The 25553-nt window shown below is 34.9% G+C and overlaps 2 protein-coding genes across 2 annotated transcripts in view; one reads left to right on the top strand and one right to left on the bottom strand.

Annotated features, from left to right (window-relative positions):
* Positions 1-25553, top strand: part of LOC129944334 (40S ribosomal protein S14a) — a 252630-nt gene that overhangs the window by 104281 nt on the left and 122796 nt on the right. The window lies entirely within an intron of this gene.
* Positions 729-23989, bottom strand: LOC129944785 (putative vitellogenin receptor). The gene is made up of 15 exons (XM_056054449.1): positions 23909-23989; positions 23652-23836; positions 21357-22898; positions 21156-21300; positions 19957-20750; positions 19642-19902; positions 19054-19582; positions 12327-12511; positions 11860-12246; positions 4998-6539; positions 4796-4940; positions 3599-4392; positions 3284-3544; positions 1146-3220; positions 729-1073 (listed from the first exon to the last, which is right to left on the bottom strand). Coding segments are annotated over exons 1-15 (8979 nt in total). The 5' UTR covers positions 23911-23989; the 3' UTR covers positions 729-941.

The raw sequence follows: 25553 nt of genomic DNA, 5'->3' as shown, positions 1-25553 counted from the left end.
TCACATATTACAGCAGAGAAGATTTTGTAATCGATGTTAAGGAGACTGAGAATCTAACGTTTATGCAGTTTAGAGGGTCTTCTTTTTTCATTATTTGTTAAGAACAGAGATAGCTTTTTAACTGCACTACACGAATGTGAAATCTTTTACCTGACTCAGTAATTCGCAATTATTGTGTAGACATTGAAAACCTGTTTAAAAAGCTATCCAACTTCTATTTACAAAGCTAAAGCTATAAGTATTATGTTATATTCCATCAAAAAGGTAATAAATATTATGTCGCTGACTGTATCTATTTCTAAAAAATAAAAAGCACATCCTTAGTGGTTTGGGTATTGGCTTAGAAAGCTTTAAAAATAATTGTATGTGGTTGAAGTATTGAAATTATACATGTGCTGTACACTTCGCAAATGGAATGTACACTTCGAGTTAAAATATTGAACAGATTGTTACGAAAATTACGCTTTCCAATCAACGACCAAAAACTTATCTCCTTAAAGCTTAATGAAATTATCCTCCATATAAGAGCCACAAAGGCTTTCACATGAAAGTAACGCTTGTACAGTAAAGTTTAAAAAAAATGCAGATGTTTAAAAAATAATTAATACAGAAACTCAAACTCTGTCAAAAAAGAGACTTGAATACGACCCACACTTTAATCACTTAACACGTTTGTAATCAAAAGAAGTTTTGCATTTTATATTCAGTTAACACAAAAGTAAAAAATGTCTTTTATTTTATCGTTCACAGAACTAAATTTATTGTATCTTTTCAACATTTAACCACAAAAATCTTACCACAAATTATTTTACAAATTTATTGACAAATAGAAAAGCCAAAGTTTCAAAATTTAATCTCAACATTTACCTTTCAAGAAAACATTTAAATCGAACAGCTAAATAATATCTACATAAATATTTAACTATAATTATAATATTTCTTTACGGAACTAAACGTGCTCGTTGATCATCGTCGAAATTTGCCAAACTTCCGGAGTTATCAACATCGGGTTCTTCCAGTAGTAGACTCGTGGATGATCTTCCGGCAGTCCTAGGCGAGTTGACGTTTTCCGCCTAAAAATTAAGTTTTTAAATTTTCAATTTGAACATCTTTAACACAAAATATTGTTTTGATCAATAACAAACCTCTCTTTTCGTGTCCAAGACGAGTTCGGACCCTTTCGAGCTGCGTAATAATCTCGGAATAGGTAGGTTAAATTGAAGTTTTTCCTCCCCGGCGCTATAGCCGGTTGTTCCTCCTCCTTGCGTTGATCCAGAGTTTTGGAAACGTGACAATGGATTCTGGAAATGCATGTTGATATTGAAATTGCGGTGTCCTTGATTGTTCTTTGCATAATACAAGTACCCAGCGACGATGCCAGCAATGACAAGAATTCCCAGCAAAGTGTACCAAACAATAGCAGCCGTAGAAGCCGTAGAAGCTTCTTTATCCTCTTCTGAAGAAAACAGGCCCGATGAGATTTCGTTGGAGTTAATTTTACTGCATTTGAAGTATTCATCGACAATGGAGCCATCTTGACACATACATTCGTATCCGAATGGACCCTGGACACAAAGTCCCGAGCATCTTTTGTGATCACAAATATTTTTTACCAATTTCTGACGGGACGAACTATCCACAACGATGTCCTCAGCATTAAACACGTTCAGATAGAAGGCTTGGCAAGATGCATTGCCATAGAGACGACAGCGGACGGCTTCTTTGGCTCCAGTGTTCACAATGAAGGCGATATTTTCGTGGATACTCAAGGCTGATGGATGGATGATTGCATTTTCCTTGCGAACAACGGTCTTGATAGCTCGATCATTGCCTCGGCGATAGCTCAACGACTGCAAAGTCCTCGAATGAGCATCTACAAAGTACAACTCCTGTTTGTAAGTGTCAACTTCAAGAGCCGTTACCAAGGCTTGCTTTGTAGCTATGATTGCATGCTTCGATCCATCCAGTCCGGCGATGCAAATGTGCGTCTGTGGAGCCCTAAAACCCTGTGCCAAAACGGAGGCGTAGAATAGTTTCCTACCTACGGCGTCAACAGCAATTGAACGGACAACCTCGGTTGGTGGGAGTTTGATAATATCAGCGCATACTTTCTGTCCAAAGTTGCACACCTTTATTCTGTAGGTATTCATTCTACTGACCACGTAGACGTTCCCCGTTATCCAATCAACGGCTACCTTCGTGGGGCTCTCCACAACAAGGCCCTGAGAAACCTCCTTCTTCTCGATGTCAAATTGGAACAAGCCATTGCCATCCTCGGTGGTGTAGAACAACCTCTTCCTTTCAATATCGACATCAAGGCCAGATATCTTTGTGTCGTTCACCGACCACACAACCTTCAAAGTTATCGGGGACTCGCTCAGGCTACGAATTTCATTGTGAGTTGTGAAGTATAGGGAATGCCGGCTGTCAATGGACTTGCAGCTCACTTTGTCGGGAGTCAGCATGAACCCACTGTAGCAAGTACAACGGTAGCCTCCATTTGTATTCTCACAGAGTTGTGCACACGGATTTGGACCTTCAACGCACTCGTTCACGTCAACGCATTTCTTTTGGTCTGCACCCAACTTATAGCCATCGAAACAGCTACATCTAGCACCGAATGGGGTTGGGCGACATTTATGATCACACGTTCCTTTCCCGCAGGCAGTTTTGCAGATATTTGTTTCATCCTGGCCATCCTCGCAGTCATCCTTGCCATCGCACATGCGTGACTCATCGATGCACGTTCCATCTTTGCAGTCAAACATACCTGCCTCGCAGGCCTTCACAAATTGCGAGTGAGTGCTTGAATTATACCGACCACAATTCAGCTCATCGCTTCCATCGCGACAGTCCTTGTCGCCATCGCAATGGAACTCATTGCGAATGCATTCCAAGGTTGACTTGCACTGGAACTCATTCACACTGCATCCATGGCATCCGACTTCATCTTCACCCCTCGGACACTCTGCGATTCCATTGCATTTGGCCTTCATGTCCAAACAAATCATTGGATCCGATGGGCATTGGAACTTCTTCGATTTTCCCAGACCATCAAAATCGTCATCATCACCTCCGCAAGCAATCTTTGGCTTATCGTCCACGCAAATAAGTTCATCAGAGTTATCACCGCAATCGTTGTGGCCATCACACACCAGCTTCTCGTCAATACACTGGCCGATGTTGCACTTGTGCATGCCCTTCGCACAAGTCTTCACAGCTGTAAGCAAGACAAAAACACAAAACTTAAATTCAAGGTTCCATACACATGATCAGAACTTACTGCACTTAAAATGTTCGTCAGATCCATCAACGCAGTCCACACGACCGTCACACTCCCAGCTCTTAGAAATGCACGTACCAGACGCACATTGGAACATGTCACTGCCACACGCTGGTTTAGCTCCTTCATCATCTGTTTTTTTACATTGAGTTTCATCCGACCTATCGCCACAGTCATCGAAGCCATCACAGATGCTACTCAAATCAATACAGCGACCGTTGTTACAGCCAAATTGATGGGCGTGGCATTTCTTTTCTTCATCTAATATAGATCAGGTCATACAAAATTCAAAACTTTTTTAAGGTCTTTACTTACCGAAGCCTTCACAGTGCTCTTCGTCGCTGCCGTCCTTACAGTCCCTGTGCTTGTTGCATCGAACCTCATTTAGCACACATTGCCGAGAGTCATGGCACATGAACTCATCGAATGCGCAGATAACATGCTCCTTCTTCTTCTTTAAATCGCAGGATTCCTCATCTGAACCATCGGGACAATCTCTGTGGCCATTGCATCGTCTGGAATTGGTCAAACACTCGCCTGACTTGCAACGGAACTCACAGTCTAGAGCTTCAATGCAGGTTTGATTAAACAAGTCCTTGAACACATAGCCCGAGGGGCACAAACATTCCAGTGCGTTCCTTCCTGCTGACACACAAACGTGTGAACATCCGCCATTGTCATGTAAGCAGGGATGATCAAAGATCGTTTGTTGCTGGCTCGATAGTAGTTGAATCTTATCAACCATTTTCATACTCGAAACCTCCAACTGGAACTTCTTCACCGATCCCAGGTTACTTTTGTGCGTCCAATAGAGGTTCGATGATCTGAAAGTTGTCCAAAAGATGTCATCGTCAACCAAAGCCATCGAAATGGGTTGACCAAGTCGAGTTCGCAACGGAAAACTGTGCAATTCCTTGAGCATTGAGAACTCAATTTTTCCGCCATCAGTGTCGACCCAATAGAGAGTGTGAGTTTCATAGTCAGGGACTATTTGAATTGCACCCATCCCGATAATATCCTCGAACACGTGAGTGTGATCACCGTGGCCACCAAGAGTTTTTAGATCAATATGGATGCTTGTAGATGACTTTAAGGCGATAAACATTTTCCTAAGAGTAAAAAATGATCTTGATCAATATTTTGCTCTCCAGGGGATTCAAAGAAATATTGGCGGGTAAGATTTCATAAAGTTCGTTTAATCCAGTAATGATCTGAATCGAAAAATTTCTAATTTAAGAAAGTTGGTATTCGTTTGACAGATGTTAACTATCAAGATTTTAGTTGCTGTCAGAATGAAAATCCTTGTAAAAAAAAAAAAAAAAAAAATGTACTGCATTCGATCAGATTGCATTCGCTGCTTCCATTTTGACAGGTAATATGGTTTTCCATTGATAAAAGAAATCAATTTGACCCTTATTATATTTGAGTGGTCACAACGAATTGATTTATTTTGGATATTCGCCTTACTTTTTTATTTGTTTTGATAAATTTTGACAACCAACAAACACTTACCCTTCATCAGGCAAGAGTCCAATTCCAATTGGAACATCAACTCCGGAGAAAAAGTGGACAATTGCTCGTTGTCTCATTCTCATTGAATAAGTTTCTACGGTGTGTCTTTCTGAATCGGTCCAATACAGATTTTGTGCCAATTGATCTAAAAGCAAATAACACATTTTTCTACCATTTTCAAATTCATTCTTAAACATCTTACCAAAAGCCATTCCAGTGATATTTCCCATGTTTCCACGAATTAGTGTTCTCAATTCCTTAGACACTGTATCGTATTCAGCAATTATCTTTTGGATTGTGTCAGCAATGAGCAAAGTACCGTTAACTGTATTGTAGGCCATTTGATGAATAAACAGGGGCAGCGTATACTCCTCGATAATCTTGTGCCTGCCGAAGGTGGTGTGTTCCATTTCCAGAATAATGTTCTTCATACCCACAAACAATTTCTGTTTTTTCATTGTTTTGGTGCAACGGGTTCGATCTATTCCCAGAGACATTCCATCAGGACAGCCACAGGTCGCGGTGTTGTTGGATGCTAAAAGACACAAGTGCGAGCAACGGCTATCCTTACATGGATGGTCAACTTTCGGCTGGCTGGCAGAATGATAAACATGGACTGCATAAATCCGGCGATCCTTGGCTAAGACTTCATGGCCCTTGCCAGTGAACTTGTGACAGGTGTGGACGCTCTTTGTACCCCAATCGGACCAATACAAATTGTCTTCAAACACAGCAATACCGTATGGATGTTTGAGAATATCCGACAGCACCAATCTTCGGTCTGATCCGTCCATCTTAGCACTCTCGATGGTCATCAACTTAGCATCGACCCAGTAGAACCGTTCGTTCGGGATGTCTAGAGTGACTCCATTAGGCCAGTGAATGTCCGATTTGACAAGAGCCACAGGATCTGAACCATCCATAGAAGCCCTAGCAATCATTGGTCTCATTCCCCAATCGGTCCAATACATGAGGCCTTTTTGGGGCCACAAGGCGATTCCACGTGGCTGATGCACGTCGATCACAACCAACGGCATACAATAGTGGCCATTATTCGAGCACACAGCTATGTGCCGCAGTACATTGTCAGAGAAGTAGATATTTCCAGTTAACCAATCAACAGCCAAATCCTCAGGGGCGTCCAATCCCGAAGTGAGTAGAGTTTCCTGCTTTGAACCATCTTCACGGGCCTTAACTATGCTTTCGGACTCATGGTGAATATTCGTCCAGTAGACATTTTGTCCATCGTACGCCACTCCAACTACCAAACTTAGGTTACTAGCCACCGTATAGAGATGACGAGTTCTCAAATACATGCCTACAACGGTTTTCTGTGTTGTATACAAAAGCAAGGGCTCACCGCTCTTTACCACGCAGGTCTTATTATCTGACTTGAGCTTATACTTGTCTTCACAATAACACATGTAAGAACCTTCCTTGTTAATGCAACCTTGACTACAAATTCCATATGTTTCACATTCGTTTATATCTTCACACACATTCCTGACACTGTTAAATTGATAGCCCATTGGACAAACGCATTCTGGCCCAGTTGGAAGCAAATGGCATGTACTCTCCTGAGGACACCGTTTGGATTCGCAATTCGAAGTGACATCTTTACATTTGCCATTCTCATCACTTTGATCATGACAGTCGAATTTTCCATCGCAAACCTTATCCAAATCAATGCAGGTATCATTGTCATGACAGAGAAACAGATTGTGTTCCAATTTGCAGTTCCATACTAAAATAAATAGAAATTTAAATAAACGTTATTCTTCAAACTGAGCAAAGTGGGGGAATCGCAAATGTCAGAAAAAATATCATAGCAAATATGGAAAATTGAGAAAAGGAGTACAATACGGTATTATAAGAGTTCTCTTTGCGGATTTTTGCAATTGCTTGAAAGTTGAAATAGGCTGGATAGACCAAACAACTTCATATAGGCCCACTCTTTATGAAGATATAAGTTCTCGGTAGCCATCTTTACTACTTCACAAAGCGAACAGCTGATTTTTAGGAGTTACTTTCATTGAAATTCAAATGTTTTCATTAACTTAACAAAACAAATAAACCATAGACAACAATAATGGGTTTTTGGGAGGGTGGTTAATACACAGGATTTATATCTTCAATTTTATTTTGCAATAAATAATAATAAATAAAGTAAGATTGTACAATATCACTCTGCAGACTGTCAAAATTAGAATATCAAAAATTAACGTCTGTCAAACTAGCACAACACTTTTGGAAAGTAGAATTAAGTATTGAGATATTTCATTGCTAAATATGACATTAATAAAAAAATAAAAGAAAAAAATATATTTAAAAGATAATTTTCGCTTGATGCACTTCAGATGAAAATAAGCTTTATTTGAGTAAAACGGCGATTATACTTTAGTGAATAATATTAAGCTAAGTGTACACAATTGTTAGATTTAATAACAATATCCGATCTTCCAGTGAAAAACATGCTTATAATGTCTAACAACTTACAATACTTAGAATCCTTAGAAAATTATTCAAGGTACTATCCATATCAGAACTGTCAATTTTTAAATTTATCTGTCATTTCTGAAATTGAAAAAAACTGTCAAAAGTACTTTTCTTACCGTTATACAAATATTTTCATTGTAAGGCAATTGTCTACCAATTAAATAATAATTCAGATGTGTGTTTTTACTGTCAATAGAAAATCTATCAAAACCTATCAAAGAGTGGTAGATCTTTACCAATTTGCAAATCATGGGGCAGGTTCAGCCGACATAATATAAGGACTTGAAAGTTAGGCAAGTTTATATTACCTGATTGGCCAGATGCCAAAAAGTTACCTTCCAATTAAGGCAACTTTAATAGAAAGTTGACTGGAAAGTTAGTGAAGAAATATCTGCCTAACTATCAAGTCAAGTTTAATAGTTTTTGTACTATGAACTGATGGTATATGACACTGGAAATACTAACTAGTGCCCTTGGTCAAAATCTACATACGTTCAGGGAATGCAGTAGACTGCAAATGAAGTCCCTAATGTTGACTGAACCTGCTTATTGTTAGATAATTTAAAATTTGCTGGGACGTTTGTTCGGAAATTATGGTTATACATCGGTGAATGCAACAGATGGCGCTATATTTATTGACAATAATTGTTTTGCAAAAGAAGAAACAAATATTACGGCTTATGTCTATTTGCGTATAATTGAACAACTTAGTCGTGTCAGGTGACAAAAACAAAACTGTATTTTTATTTAGTTTTAAAAATACGTAACTATAAAAAAAAAATTACAACGACGATAATCAAAGACTTTTGAAAGCCACTATGAAAAGTAAGATTTGAATTTTCTTATTTTTATCTTTTTTTGAAAATTTGCCAGGATATATCAAACAATACAAAATTTGGAAACGTTTATTAAAAAAAATAATAAAATAAAAGTTGAGTAAAAGTAATTAAATTAACAAACATTTGTTGAAATGAAAAGAAAAGAAATTTTGTCAAAAAATCAAAACCCATTTTGAGTTTAAAAATTACTTCTGCTCGACATATCTTACAAACACATACATGGAGCAAGGAGGATCAAACGTATCAACGTTTAAAAATGAAGAACTAATCCATATATATATACATACGTTTGAAAATATTGTAAGACAATTTTGTACTCTTAGCGTTTCTTTTTATTTTTCACAAATTTTGCGGCTTTGGGTACACATTATGGCGCAGCAAAAAAAATCAATTTAAAATCTTTGTTTTCATTTGGCACCAAAAAAAGGCAAAACGCCATTAGTTTTGAAATGAACTTTTTTTAAAAAATAAAGTTTATATAAAACACCGTTTGTTTCATATAAACTCGACTCTCAAACATTTGGAATGTCATATTTTGTTTGAATAAATTAAATAAAACTAGCAATCGGAATAATACCAAACGACAAATTTTAACTTTTAATTTTCTCAAAAAGTTGATCGCGGTCTCTTTTAAGCTGATATATTACTTTTAAAAAAAGTCTTTATTATTTATAATTATTTAAACTACATTTAAGCTTTCCACAGTAACTTAAATTAATCGGTACTTTTTATCGAATTTAAAATGTTTACATTTCTCGAAGTTTCAATATCCCTAGAATATTATTCATAAGTTTGAAGATTGTTGTATTTGTGCGTACATACGTTTCGGATACCTATTTTCATCGGCCATATCTCAAGAGCCTACTCGTATGTTTTACCAATCAAAAAATGAAAAATACTAACGTAATATAAGAAAAAATCAAAACATTGGGATGACCGCAAAATATCTCACAAAAACAATAAATTCTTTTAAGTCTTATATTTTACTCTATTAAGTTATGCCAATTTTCTAAGAAATTAAAAAATAATATTAATTAAAATTAATAATAATTTAAATAATAATAATTAAATAATAATATAAATAAAAAAAAAGAAAATAGAGGCTGGGATGCGACCCACACTGATAACTTCCCATCCCACCTGTTTATTTCTCTTGCTTAAAAGTTTGTAGGGTTGGGTTAAACAAGTTGTCAGTTGAATTATTTAAAAAAAAAAAAAAATTACCAACAATATTTTTCATATAAAGAAATAGTTTTGTTTAAAAATCTTGTTTTGTTAAATAGATTTTTGGTCAAAAACAATTTTAATAGCATTTCTTAAATTTTTACAAATTGGATGAATGAAATTAATTTGAGAGATATCAATGACTGATAATTCATTTTTACCAAACTTGCGTTCTCTTTTTTGTAGATTTTATTTTTTTTTTCTTATGAAAAAACGAACTGTTCGAATTTTATAAAAAAAAACTATTAAACAATATTTTCTGTGAAATAAAAAAAGTTTGAATACAATATTTTCAATTTTTGAAAACCTATCAATTTTTACCAACTTTCATTAATTTGTTTGTTTAGGTTTTTATTTTATGTAAAAAAAAACTGTCAATTCGATTTTTCTCAAAATGTTACCGAATGTTGAAAACAAATATTTTATAATACAAAATTAATTGAAAGCCATAACCACAAGTTTTTGAAAAGATATTGAAGTAAAAATTTAATTTTCACCAACTTTGAGTAAGGTTTTTTTGGGTTTTCTTTTTTTTTATGAAAAAAACTGTCGATTCGATTCTTCTCAAAATCTTACCAGACGTCAAAAATGTTATTCTTAGTTGAACTAAATTGTTTTGGAGATAAAATCATTTTGTATTGGTAAAATTTTCGAGGTGACAATTTTTTCAGTTTTTTTGATTTATAAAAAAAACCGTAAATTTAATTTTTTTTAAAAAAATAACTTGGTATCACGTTACAATATTATATATTAAATTTAATTCAAGTCTCTGAAGTTTTTAGTTCATGAGATATTTAAGGTTAACCCAAATTTTCACCGTTTTTTTAAACTGCTATGGTAAAAAAAACACCCATGCATTTTTTTTTGAGAGCCCTTTCTGCATCTTTCTGCTTTATTATCTTTATAGCAACATTTATTTAAAGTCGATATTTGTTCTGATTCTTGAGCTATGGACGACGAAAAAAACGTCGTGAACGTACGTACACACACACGCACAGACATCTTTCTAAAAATCTTTTATTTCGACTCTAGGGACCTTGACGCGTCGAGAAATGTCAAAATTTTCAATTTGACAAATCTTAAAAGTTAAAAAGAATATTTTTCGCCTTGAATGTTCCACAAATAAGCAATGATATTATCTTCAGAATGTTCAAAATCGAATTGACAACTTTTTTGCAAAATTTGTTAAAATTGATTTGCAATTTAAGTTTAATTTTATGCAAAATTTTATTTAAAACAAAAATCTTGATGAAAATGTTTGTTTACAAAAAAAGAACTTATATTGATTTTCGACTCAAGTATCTTGAAAACAAAGAATTATATTGACTTGATTAATTTGTTACAAAATATTGTGTATAAAGTTTTGTAAATTTTGAATAAGAATTCCACTGCCAGTTTTTTTACAAAAATTAAAATCTTACAACTTATAAGAATAATCCAACTAGCAGTATTGTTATAAAGATTCAAAGTTTCAAAAGCTGCTTCTTAAAACAAATAGAAAAATCAAACTTATTTTATCTTAGACAAAATATTGTCGTTAATATTTAGTTAATATTTAAAAAAAAAAAAACAATTAATGTTCGTTAACAAAAAGTAAAACGCTAAAAACATGTGGAATTTAATTTGGACTCAGACATCTTGAGAACAAGATTAGATATTGACTACAAACTTAATTCCTTTAATACAAAATATTCTTGATAAAATTTGGTAAAGTATTTATTCAAATTTAGCCGACAGTTTTTAAAACTAAAACTAAAAATGGACAAAAATTACTAAAAACTGATTAAAACTTACTTTTGATTCAAAAATCATAGAAACATAGAAACATATTGACATTAAGATTTCTTGATCATGTACAAACGTATTGTTAAAATACAATTTTGGTAAGACTTTAAAAAAAAAAAACAATTAACAGAAAAATAAAAATTAAACAATAAATTTACATAAAGTACCTACTAAAAATTGAATTTTGACTTCAATACTCAGTTAAAAGTATTTGTTTTTGGGATTTGAAAAAGATTTCTAATTATTTTGTGTTACATTTAAATAATTGTGTATTAATTTAGAAATCTGAATAACAGAATAACAGAAATATTTATAATATTGTTCTAAATTCGATTATTTTTTTTACCGAGTACCTTAAGACAATTGTTATAGTGTAACATCTAAAAACAGTGCTTCTTATAAACATTGAATTTCTACCAAAAACACTATTTTTTGAAACTTTTTTAAAAAGAAAAAAGGATTGTTAATTAATAACTAACGTTTAAAAACTTTTTGCGGAAACCAATGGAACTATTTTTTCTTGGAACCTAATACACATGTACTCACTAAAAATATAAAATTATCAATTAAAATATTTGTCACGATTATTTTAAGGCCTAACTTCAACAAAGTGACCTTTAGTATTTTAAATTTTTTTGGAAACACTAAAATTTAGCCATACAAACACAGAAACCAAACCGATAGCCCCAATTGAATTAAAAACCAAGAAAATAAACTCACCGCATCCCTTTTCATCACTGCCATCTCCACAATCATCAATTCCATCGCACACCCACAGATGACTCTCTAAGCATTTTCGATTATGGCAAAAATAACCCGGACACTCATTTTCTGCCCTTAAGCAACCGGCTTTCTCGTCCGACCCATCGTGGCAATCATTCTTCCCATCGCACATAAAATGCAACGGAACACAGCTTCTGTCCTCGCACGTGTACTCCGTATCAGTGCAATTGGCCATCAGTGACGAACTCGAACTGCCTCCAGCACATTCCCTCTCATCTCCGCCATCTGGACAATTTTCGTCACCGTTGCAAACGTATGACGAGGGTATGCATGTTTTTTCATCGGAACACTGATAGTAATTCGGTTTTCGACATAGTTTAAAATCTAAGGAAAAAAAAAAACATAAAGCCATAGTTTTTAAGGCCTCATTGATCAAGCTTCTGCGAGGCACACAGCGAACCTACCACAATCTCTCTCATCGGAGTTATCGGTGCAATCTCTGTGGGAGTCACAAACTTTATCCGATGGAACACATGATCCGTCCTTGCACTCAAATTCACCTTCCTCACAGAATTGGATCGATTCCACTTGATGAGGATGACACATTGATGCAATTATCAAGACCACCATCAGAAAGTGGATCTTAGCCCTGCCAAAGACACGTGGTGCAAAAGTTAAAATTCTACTTTTGTTTTTACATTTTTCATTAAAATAAAACTTACATTTTAAACAATTAGTGCGTAGCCTTTGCAATAAATGCCGGCTACTTATTTAACAAACGAAACGGAAAAATAATTATTTAAATAAATCAACGACAGTAAATTTACATTGAAACAATGCGATTCCGAAGACATGCACGAAAAAACCAGAAGGCCGTTTGCTTCTTATGCCTGATGGTAAGGCAAGCCGAGTTAAAACTGTTTGCTTCCTTATGTAAAAGATCAGACCAAACGGTAAATTATTTCAGGTACTTATGTAGTGTAGATCATACCTATTTAATTAAAATTGAATGTTAAGCTTCGCAACATGTTGCCAAAAGCCAGCTTAACTTATTCAGAGGATAGAGTGGTTTTGTTTTTGTAAGTTATCGATTGTAAGGGTAACATAAAAACACAATTACAGGGTGTCTTACGAGTAGATTCATTAGAGAAATATTGAAATTGAGTGCTGGTTTTTGAAATTCTGTTTTTGTCTTTTTGATAAATTAAAAAATAAGTAAAACTAAATGAGGCTGAGATTGGACCCAAAAGTTTGCAGGTTTTCGTGTCGGGTTAAAAAAGTAGTCAATTGAATTAGTCTTAAAATTTTGAAATTACAACCCAAATGAAATAGTTTAGTTTCAAAATCTAGTTTTGTTAAATAGATTTTTAGTAGAAAACAAGTTTTTACCAATTTAAGTAGCATTTATTTATTTTTTTACAAATTGGATGAATGAAATTAATTTGAGAAATATCGAGAACCCAACATCAATTTTTAATAAATTTGCTTACTATTCTTTGTAGATTTTATTTTTTTATGAAAAACCGGACTGTTGGATTTTGTAAGAAAATTACTGAAAAATAAGTTTTAAGCCAATATTTTTAGTTTTTAAAAAGCTATTTAAGTCAAAAGTAAATTTTTACCAAGTTTAAGTATTTTTTGTTTGGGTTTTTATTTTTTGTAAAAAAACCTTTCAATTCGGTTTTTCTCAAAATGTTATCATGACCTACATTAACAATTTAAAAAAAAAGGAAGCTATATTTAGATGAAAGATTTAATACAATTGTAATTCAGAGTGAATCACCAGTCTTTGACTCTTTAATGAAAGCAGTAAAAGTAAAAGTCTCTCTGATACATGAAGGCAATTTATTAAAAAGATATGGAGCTGTGTATGTATAAAAATGTGAAAAATGAGTTTTATGGGCAATTGGAACATTTACTAATCTCAAATTATTTATCCGCAAACTATGCATTAGAGAATTCCTACTCGGAATGTTACCGCTTTGTTTGAAAAACTCTCTTAGAACTTTAAATACGTATAAATGTCGATATCGTCAGCAAAAGCAGTAGGAATACCCTTAAGTTTTATTTTAAGGAGAGAGTTGATGTAAATAAGGAAAAGCAATGGGCCGAGTATAGAACCCTGTGGTACACTATTTCTTAAAGGTTTTGATTCACTTAAAACTCCATTCACATTTCCACTCTGCCTTCTGTCTTTTAAATAAGATTGAAGCCACAGAAAAATATGACCTCGAAAACCAGCATTGTATAATTTATGAAGCAGTAGATCATGATCCACCATGTCAAATGCCTTAGTTGGCTAAAATTCTTCAATATGGCATCTTCCGTTGACATAACTTTTCTGAAACCAAACTGATTGCTGCAAAAAAAGTTAAATTTATTTGAAAACGACACAATACGAACTTTTAGTAATTCTTCAAAGATCTTAGAAAAAGTGGAGAGATATAGGTCTGTACCTCGAAATCTTTTTTCTGCAAACTTTTTAAAAAAGTGGTATAACCTACGCCCATTTAAGGTGATCAAGAAAGCAACCCCTATAAATACTTTGGTTGAATAAAACTACTAGACGTCTACTACGTAGAAGACAATATGTTTTAAAAATACACTTCGTACACCATCAGTCGTGCAAGAATTTGCTTTTCTCAAGACCAAAATTACATTATAGATTTCTCTCGAAGTAATCTCTTCAAAAACAAAGCTGTTAACTTGTATATCTTTTATTTTATTTTTTGCCTTTATGATCGTTTTAAGAATATTGCTAAATTCGTCAATGATTTTTAACTTCAGATAGGAAGTTATTGTAATGGGTCCGATTTGTCAAATTGAAAATTTTGACATTTCTCGACGTTTCAAGGTGCCTAGAGTCGAAATAAAAGATTTTTAGAAAGATGTCTGTGCGTGCGTGTGTACGTACGTTCGCACGCAGAAAGGGCTCTCAAGAAAATTGCGTGGGTGGTTTTTTTACCATAGCAGTTTGAAAGAAAGGTGAAAATTTTGGTTAACCCTAAATATCTTAGGAACAAAAAACGCTAGAGACTTGAATTAAATTGTATATAATATACTGTAACGTGATACCAAACAGGTATATTTTTTGAAAAAAATCTATATAACGATTTTTTTTATAAATCAAAAAAACTGAAAAAAAAAATCTGTCACCTCCAAAATTTTACGACTGAAATATGATTTCATCTCCAAAACAATTTTGTGCAAGTAAGAACAATGTTTTTGACATGTGATAAAATTTTGAGAAAAATCGAATTGACAGTTTTTTTACAACAAATAAAAATCTAAACAAAATGTATAAAATTTGGTAAAAATTGATTTTCGACTCAAATATCTTTTCAAAAGTTTGAGATATTGGCTTTAATTTACTTTATCTTTCAAAAAATCTTGTTGTCAACATTGTTAAGGTTTGAAAAAAATCGACTTGATAGTTTTTTTAACAAAAAATTAAAAACCGAAACAAAAATAGCAAAAGTTGGTAAAAAATGATTTTCGACTAAAATATCTTTTCAAAACTTTGAGATAATAGCTTTTTACTTATATTTTCTTATAAGAAATATTGTTTTCAACATTAGGACAAATTTTGAGAAATATCGAATTGACAGTGTTTTTACAAAAAAAATATATATAACTTGGTAAATATTGATTTTCGACTCAAATATCTCTTCAAAAATTTTAAATATTGGCTTCAAACTAATTTTATCTTATAAGAAATATTGTTTTCAACATTTGGTAAAATTTTTAAAAAAATCGAATTGACAGTTTTTTTACAAAAAATAAAACTGTAAAAAAAAGAAATCCTTAAACTTGGTAAAAATTTACTTACGGGTCAAATAGCTTTTCAAAAATTAAAAATATTGGTTTCAAACTTATTTCATTTCACAGAAAATATTGTTTTCAATATTCAGTAATTTGTATATAAAAATCCAACAGTCTGTTTTTTCATAAAAAATAAAATCTACAAAAAATAGTACGCAAATTTAGTAAAAATTGATACGAGTACATATAGACAAACTTTTAAGCAAGACAAATCGACAGACGGGATGGGAAGTTATCAGTGTGGCTCGCATCCCAGCCTCTTTTTTGGATTGAAATTAAAAAGCTTTTCAAATGTTTCAATTTAAGACCATGTGAGCACTTCAGATTCTGTTGGTTAGGATTGTTTCGTTTTTGAACGAAGGCCATGGAATATTATAAATGAAGCATTTAAATGGGCCTGAAGACTAAATGTGGGAATTTGTTTGGTTTTCCACGCACACTTTCTCACATTTAGTCCTCAGTAGCTTGTAGGCAAACCAAAATGTCAGTCTGAGATTCCCATCTTGTTAATTGGAGTATTTTTGCTTTGAATCTGATTGATCATGTGATGCAAATTTTAACTGTTTAATCAGTAGATGCTTTCAAAGATAATGTTTTTAAGCAGTAAAAACAAACATTTTTTTTCTTTAATAATGAAAAAGTTAAGTTGATTTGCATTTTTCTGTAATGAAAATAGTATTAAAAAATAGTTAAATGTTTCATTTATGGAAAACAATGCTAAACATTGCGACTTTTTAAAATATTGGCTTTAAAAAGTTTTGGGGACGGGAATTGTTTTTTGTTTTTTAATTTAATTTTTATTTTTTGACACAGGATCGCAATTAAGTTTAATTTTTCTTTCAAGAAATAAGTTTTCTGAATTTTTAAGAAGCTGTAATGTCTCGTGACATTACAGAAAAAAATAATTTTTTGGTAGCTAAGGTTGAAAACGAGACCAATATTAAAATTTCGGAGCAAATACAAAAATGGCTGAGTAAAAATAAATTAGGTGGCAGAACAGCCCATGAAGAACAGCCCATTTTCACTCTACAACGCGTACAGTTCATCGTGATATCTTCCCCTCTATTCCCAATCTATGCGTACGGGACAAAAATCAACCGAAGAATTTTTCTCTCGAAGCATCCTCAGACGTTCTCATCTTTCTTAGACAGTGTCCAGGCCTCAGCACCATAAATGAGAACAGGAATGACGAGTGTCTTATAGATGGTGATTTTACATGCTCGAGAGAGGACTTTACTTCTCAATTGTCTTCTAAGTCCAAAGAAGCAGCGATTTGTAAGAATTATAATTCGTTTGATTTCAGCGCTGGTGTCGTTGTCTGTGTTTAAAGCAGTGCCTAGGTAGACAAAGTCCTTAACTACTTCGAAGTTATAGCTGTCCATGGTGGCGTTTTGTACTTTTTTGATGACAGCATATACTTGGTCTTGCCCTCATTGACCACTAAACCCATCTTCTTCGCTTTCACCGCAATGCTCAAAAACGCTCCACTGACATCACGCTTTGATCTTCCAATTATGTTAATATCATCTGCGTATCCGAGTAATTGGATGGACCTTTGGAAGATTGTGCCTCTAGTGTTGACGGCTGATTCTTTCCAGAACGAAGTTGAAGAAGTCGCATGACTGTGCATCGCCTTGCCTAAAACCTTTTTTGACATCAAATGCATCGATGAGATCTTTTTCGACCTTGATAGAGCAGCGTGCATTCTCCATCGTCATTCTGCACAAACGGATAAGTTTGACAGGGATGCCAAAACTAGACATTGCTCTGTAGAGCTCTTCCCTTTGGATGCTGTCATATGCGGCTTTACAATCGATGAGGAGATGGTGGTTATCGATTTGAACTTCCTGAGTTTTTTCCAAGATCTGCCGTAGTGTGAATATTTGGTCGATAGTGGACTTTCCTGGTCTGAAGCCACACTAATAATGACGTATCAGGTTTTTGACGAACGGCTTCAGTCGTTCAAATAATACAGTAGAAGGGATCTTATATGCAATGTCACGGAGACTCAAATTTAATAAAAAATATAATATTTCCAACTCCTTCACGTGCTGATATAAAGCAATAAAGCTAATAAGCATATGTATCCAACCTATGCAGCTGTTATAGGAGCAAACAAAAAATGTTATCCTGAGAACTTGGTTATTACGGAACCAGTGACAGAATCACCTCTTCAAAGTTTATTAGATCACCCAATTCGACGTTTGTTTCAAGAAAACATTTCAAATTAATGAAATGTCTAACATTCACCTTATTTCCAAATACGGCTTTGATGGAAGCTCAGGCATTAGTGAATATAAACAACATTTTTCAGATCCGAACATTTCAGATGCTAATATTTTCTTAACATCTTTTGTTCCTATCCAGCTAGTGTCATGTGACCCAGAGTCATATAGTTAAATTATTATACTGTGGCAAAATCCTCGTCCATCATCCACAAGGTTCTGCAGACCAATACGACTTCAATCCGTCCACGAAACAACAGGTGTAAGAGAATTCGAGATCATTGAAAACCAAATATCTCACTTAACAGAAACTCTTATAGATCATATTAGACGAAGTATTAAAGTAAAGCACATGCTTCTTACAATTATAGACGATATGGTTTGAAATGCTATAACTGAAAACCCTTCAACTCAAAGGTGTTATCTTTTTGGTGTAACATCAAAAGATTTCAAAAGAATTGATTTGGTATTGAACAAGCAAATTCAAGACAATTCAAAGCTGAGGTTTGGGTTTTTTGAATGTTTAATCCACGTGTCCTACAATCTGCCTATAGGACAATGGCAAGTTTGTGGTGAAGAAAACAAGAGAAAAGTCGAAGAAAACAAGAAAAGGATTTAAGAAGCATTCAGAAGCCGAATGGGACTATTAGTAGACAAACCAAAACCAGGTTATGGAAGTTCGAATACGAACGATGGCAAAACTGCGCGTCGATTTTTTCATGACTCAGTAACTTCTTCTTGAAAATTAATTTTATTTTAATAATACAGAATGGATAACAAAACTTTATTAAACGCGAATTTCTGTTGTTCCCAAAAACTGCAGAATCCGAGTCCAATACAGTCCACAAGAAATTATAAAATCTTTAGAACGAACAATACATCTGCTATAATAAAATACAAAATATTTAAAAAAAATATAAATAGACACTTTGGACTTTGAAACGCATTTTATAAAACTTCTTTCTGCACTTTTCAAAACAATTTTTTTCCAATAAAATACATTGCGCAAAAATCATAATTTTTATTGAATTCTTATTCTGATTATCTAAATATTCATAATCAGAAAACTTATGAAACCAAAGCTTTCTTTTACATTGAAAAATGTAACTTTTAGGAGTAGTTCATATTATTTTCCTAAATTTAAATTTCAGGATTTCTATTTATTGATATTGGGGGTTTTCGAGATCTTTGTTTTTTGGTATTCATGTTTATGTGGATTTTTGTTGATTTTGGTTGTTTGGAATTTAGTTCTTTTTGAAGTTTATTTTTAATAGATTTTGGATTTTGAAGGTTTTGGGTTTGCGAAAATTTGATTCCAACCCTTATTTTGTAGTTATTCAATCGATTGTAGATGTTGACATTTCCTGTTAGCCAATCGACAGTCACTTTTGTCGTAGGGCTATTTGGTACAATGATTTCGGAGACCTCCTGTTTCTCGAGATCAATTTGAAATGATCGGTTGAAATCTTCATCTTTAAACACCAACTGCTTTGGTTGTTTTGATACGTCAAACTCATCAATATCACCAGCGAACATAATCTTCACCTTATCGTGCACACAATTTAGCTCATCGGATTTATCACCGCAATCGTTGTGGCCATCACATACAAGTTTTTCATCAATGCAATAACCGATGTTGCACTTATACATTCCATTGGTACAAGTCTTGACAGCTAGGAACCGGAAAAAATAGTTTAAAATCAGGACGACGTTTTAGTGGAACAAAACTTACTGCAATTAATATGTTCGTCAGATCCGTCAACGCAGTCCACATGACCGTCACACTCCCAGCTCTTAGAAATGCACGTGCCAGACGCACATTGGAACATGTTACTGCCACACGCTGGTTTAGCTCCTTCATCATCTGTTTTTTTACATTGAGTTTCATCCGACCTATCGCCACAGTCATCGAAGCCATTGCAAATGCTACTCAAATCAATACAGCGACCGTTCTTACAGCCAAATTGATGGGCGTGGCATTTCTTTTCTTCATCTAAAATAGATCAGGTGATACAAAATTCAAAGCTTTTTTAAGGTCTTTACTTACCGAAGCCTTCACAGTGCTCTTCGTCGCTGCCGTCCTTACAGTCCCTGTGCTTGTTGCATCGAACCTCATTTAGCACACATTGCCGAGAGTCATGACACATGAATTCATCGAATGCGCAGATAACATGCTCCTTTTTCTTCTTTAAATCGCACGATTCCTCATCTGAGCCATCGGGGCAATCTCTGTGGCCATTACATCGTCTGGAACTGGTCAAACACTCGCCCGACTTGCAACGGAACTCACAGTCCAGAGCTTCAATACAGGTTTGATTGAACAAGTCCTTGAACACATATTCCGAGGGGCACAAGCATTCCAGTGCGTTCTTTCCCGCCGACACACAAACGTGTGAACATCCGCCATTGTGATGTAAGCAGGGATGATCAAAGATCGTTTGTTGCTGGCTCGATACTAGTTGAATCTTATCAACCATTTTCATACTCGAAACCTCCAACTGGAATTTCTTCACTGATCCCAGGTTACTTTTGTGCGTCCAATAGAGGTTTGATGATCTCAAAGTTGTCCAAAAGATGTTATCGTCAACTAGAGCCATCGAAATGGGTTGACCGAGTCGAGTTCGCAACGTAAAACTGTGCAATTCCTTGAGCATTGAGAACTCAATTTTTCCCCCATCAGTGTCGACCCAATAGAGAGTGTGAGTTTCATAGTCAGGGACTATTTGAATTGCACCCATTCCGATAATTTCCTCGAACACGTGAGTGTGATCACCGTGGCCACCAAGAGTTTTTAGATCAATATGGATGCTTGTAGATGACTTTAAGGCGATGAACATTTTCCTAAGAGTAAAAAATAATCTGGATCAATATTTTGCTCTCTAGTGGATTGAAGGAAATATTGGCGGATAAGTTTTCATAAAGTTTGATTAATCCAGTAATGATCTGAATCAAAACAAAATTTCGAATTTGAAGAAAGTTGGTATTCGTTTGACAGATGTTAACCATCAAGATTTTAGTTGCTGTCAGAATGAAAATCCTTGTTAAACCAAAAAACAAATGTATACTGCATTCGATCAGATTGCATTCGCTGTTCCCATTTTGACAGGTAATATGGTTTTCCATTGATAGAAGAAATCAATTTGACCCTAATTTTATTTGAGTGGTCAAAACGAATTGATTTATTTTGGATATTCGCCTCACATTTTTATTTGTTTTGATAAATTTTGACAACCAACAAACACTTACCCTTCATCAGGCAAGAGTCCAATTCCAATTGGAACATCAACTCCGGAGAAAAAGTGGACAATTGCCCGCTGTCTCATTCTCATTGAATAAGTTTCTACGGTGTGTCTTTCTGAATCGGTCCAATACAGATTTTGTGCCAATTGATCTAAAAGCAAATAACACATTTTCCACCATTTTTAAATTAATTTTTAAACATCTTACCAAAAGCCATTCCAGTGATATTTCCCATGTTTCCACGAATTAGTGTTCTCAATTCCTTAGACACTGTATCGTATTCAGCAATTATTTTTTGGATTGTGTCGGCAATGAGCAAAGTACCGTTAACTGTATTGTAGGCCATTTGATGAATAAACAGGGGCAGCGTATACTCCTCGATAATCTTGTGCCTGCCAAAGGTGGTGTGTTCCATTTCCAGAATAATGTTCTTCATACCCACAAACAATTTCTGCTTTTTCATTGTTTTGGTGCAACGGGTTCGATCTATTGCCAGAGACATTCCATCAGGACAGCCACAGGTCGCGGTGTTGTTGGATGCTAAAAGACACAAATGCGAGCAACGGCTATCCTTACACGGATGGTTAACTTTCGGCTGGCTGGCAGTATGATAAACATGGACTGCATATATTCGACTATCCTTGGCTAAGACTTCATGGCCCTTGCCAGTGAACTTGTGACAGGTGTGAACGCTCCTTGTGTCCCAATCAGACCAATACAAATTGTCTTCAAACACAGCAATACCGTATGGATGTTTGAGAATATCCGACAGCACCAATCTTCGGTCTGATCCGTCCATCTTAGCACTCTCGATGGTCATCAACTTAGCATCGACCCAGTAGAACCGTTCGTTCGGGATGTCTAGAGTGACTCCATTAGGCCAGTGAATGTCCGATTTGACAAGAGCCACAGGATCTGAACCATCCATAGAAGCCCTAGCAATCATTGGTCTTATTCCCCAATCGGTCCAATACATGAGGCCTTTTTGGGGCCACAATGCGATTCCACGTGGCTGATGCACATCAATCACAACCAACGGCATACAATAGTGGCCATTATTAGAGCACACAGCTATGTGCCGCAGTACATTGTCAGAGAAATAGATATTTCCAGTTAACCAATCAACAGCCAAATCCTCAGGGGCGTCCAATCCCGAAGTGAGTAGAGTTTCCTGCTTTGAACCATCTTCACGGGCCTTAACTATGCTTTCGGACTCATGGTGAATATTCGTCCAGTAGACATTTTGTCCATCGTACGCCACTCCGACTACCAAACTCAGGTTACTAGCCACCGTATAGAGATGACGAGTTCTCAAATACATCCCTACAACGGTTTTCTGCGTTGTATACAAAAGCAAGGGCTCACCGCTCTTTACCACGCAGGTCTTATTATCTGACTTGAGCTTGTACTTGTCTTCACAATAACACATGTAAGAACCTTCCTTGTTAATGCAACCTTGACTACAAATTCCATATGTTTCACATTCGTTTATATCTTCACACACATTCCTGACACTGTTAAATTGATAGCCCATTGGACAAACGCATTCTGGCCCAGTTGGAAGCAAATGGCATGTACTTTCCTGAGGACACCGTTTGGATTCGCAATTCGAAGTGACATCTTTACATTTGCCATTTTCATCACTTTGATCATGACAGTCTAATTTTCCATCGCAAACCTTATCCAAATCAATGCAGGTACCATTGTCATGACAGAGAAATAGATTCTGCTCTAATTTGCAACTAATAACTGAATAAAGAAAAAAAAAAGCAATAAATAAAACCACTCGATTAAAAATCTAGTCAATCCTATTATTTTCGAAAATGTCTAATTGTTCCACGATTTCTATAGCAAGTTCTTAAAAAGATAAGAAGATAGTTAATAGTAATGTTGGGTGAGTAAGAAAATAGACATTGGGCAGGTTCAAACGACACCATTGAATCAAAGGTAAGGCAAGTTTCCAGTAACTGATTGTCCAGCTTCCAAAAAATTGCCAACTTTATACGAAATACTGACGGGAAAGTTAGTCAAGCAAAATTCTCGTTAAATATAATGTCAAGTATTCTTGTTTATTTTTTTAAACAATAATCTTTTTTATGTTTTCTGTGAAAACACCTTAAAATAAACGAACAACTAAAGTAAAGTTCCAAGACTGAAATTAATGACAACTATAAAAGTAACTAGTTGCCTTGGTGTAAATTTGAATTCAAAATATGCAGTCCCTTATGTCGTCTGATCTGAACCTTCCCATTATTGATTATGTAATGTCTAACAATAAATTTAAATTAATTGACAAATTGAGTGGAAAGTAAGTTGATATTTATGAAAACTTCCTTTAGCTTGGTGGTGTAATTGACAGCGAAAAACTAGAAACACAGGTTTTCAACTCGCTCTTTCACTTTCTAAAGCTTTGTTAGAAATCAAAAAGTTAGTAAGCTTAAGTATGAGCTGTATAAATGAAGGTTGTATTGATCAAGCTTCAGGGGTACACAGAAAACCTACCACAATCTTTCTCATCGGAGTTATCTGTGCAATCTCTGTGGGAGTCACAAACTTTATCCGATGCAATACATGATCCGTCCTTGCACTCAAATTCACCTTCCTCACAGAATTGAATCGATTCGACTTGATGAAGGTGCCACATTGACGCAATTATCAAGACCACAATCAGAAAGTGGATCTTAGCCCTGCCAAAGACATGTGATGTACAAGTTAGATTTTATTTTGTTTTTGTTTTTTTTATTGAAATAAAAACTTACATTTTGGTTGGTTTTGGTTTAACAAACAAAACAAACAAAATTGTTTAAATAAATCCAAGACAATAAATTAACATTGAAATATGCACTAAAGCGATCGCCTTCTGCTTCTTATGCCTGATGGTAAGGTTAACCGAGTTAAAATCGAAAGTGTTGGCTTCCTTATATAGAAGTTCGGAGCATACGGTAAATTATTTCGGGTATATTATGTGCAATGCATTTTATTGTTAAGCTTCGCAACATGTTGCTAACAGCGCTTAACCTGTGCAAGTAATAGAGTCTGATCTGATTCTGGATGCTGTTATAGTTTTTGTATTCATATTAAAACAGACTTTAAAGAAGACGTTGTGTGTTTTAATTTAAGAAAGCGATTAGAGCTTATTTAAGACGTTTAACCCTACGTGTTTCTCAACGACAGTGGGTAAATCGGTTTTGTTGACATTAATTAATTCTAAGTCCCATTATGTTGCATAGCTAAAAGCGTAATACCAAATAACCAAGGTTATAAAAAAATAACCCTATTCTAAAAATAACTCAGGTTCTGAGAATAACCAAGTTTATTAATTGAACCAAAAATTTTCCCAAGAGCCAAGGGTATAAAAAAGCCAGAGTACAATAATAACTCAAATTCTAAAAATAACCAAGGTCCCACTCAAAAAAATAGAAAAAAAGCTTTAAAATAATCCAGGTATATAAAAATAACCAACGTTCCATAATAACTCAGACTCTCCTTTTTTTATAACCTTGGTTATTTTTATAACTGGGTTTTTTGAACGTGGGTTGTTTTTGGGGTTCTGGTTGTTTGAATATCTTGGAATTTTTATAAGCAGGGTTACTTTTATAGCCTCGGCATTTATTATTGGTTAGGTTAGGTTAGGTTAGGTTATAGTGGCTGTCTAAGATGGAAACGGACACACTTAGGCCAGTTTAATGGCCCATTGTGATACCACATGAATCTTAAAGCTTCCTCCTAAGCTCAATGGAACCAGCTTGAGTCTCTTACGAAACGTAAGAGGCTGATTATATCGATATGATTTAGATCGTTTAGATCGTCAAAGAAGAATTCTCCTAGGTAATTCTTGCGTTTTTGAGCTAGAGCAGGGCATGTGCAAAGAAGATGAAGAACCGTTTCTTCCTCTTCCTCGTTCATACAGCTTCTGCAAAAGTCATTTGAAAATACGCCTAGTCTCGTGGCGTACTTTCCTATTAGACAGTGTTCGGCTATGACTCCTATTATCGAGCTTATATGCGATCTGCTTAGAGAGAGCAAGCACCTTGAACGTTTTAAATCCAGCGTTGGCCAGATGTTTTTTGTAACTTGACACGTGGTGATGTTGTTCCACCTGATGCCTGCCCTCCTCACAGCGTTTTGCATTGGCAGAAGTTTACAAGTAGCAATTGGTATTCCAGTACTTGCCAAACGAGTAGGATGGGCTGTACTGTACCGTTCCTGTCGAGTTCATCTGCCTTACAGTTACCTGGAAAGTCTCTATGGCCCGGCACCCAACAAAGGTGAATATTAAACTGTTGCGCCATCTCCATTAGAGATGATCGACAGTTATGGACTGTTATAGAGTTTGTAGAGACAGAGTCCAGAGATTTGATAGCGGACTGGCTGTCAGAGAAAATACGGATATCAGATGTTGAT

Source organism: Eupeodes corollae, chromosome 2 (assembly GCF_945859685.1).
Source record: "Eupeodes corollae chromosome 2, idEupCoro1.1, whole genome shotgun sequence".
Lineage (NCBI taxonomy): Eukaryota > Metazoa > Arthropoda > Insecta > Diptera > Syrphidae > Eupeodes > Eupeodes corollae.
This window is presented reverse-complemented; position numbering and strand designations above follow the sequence as displayed.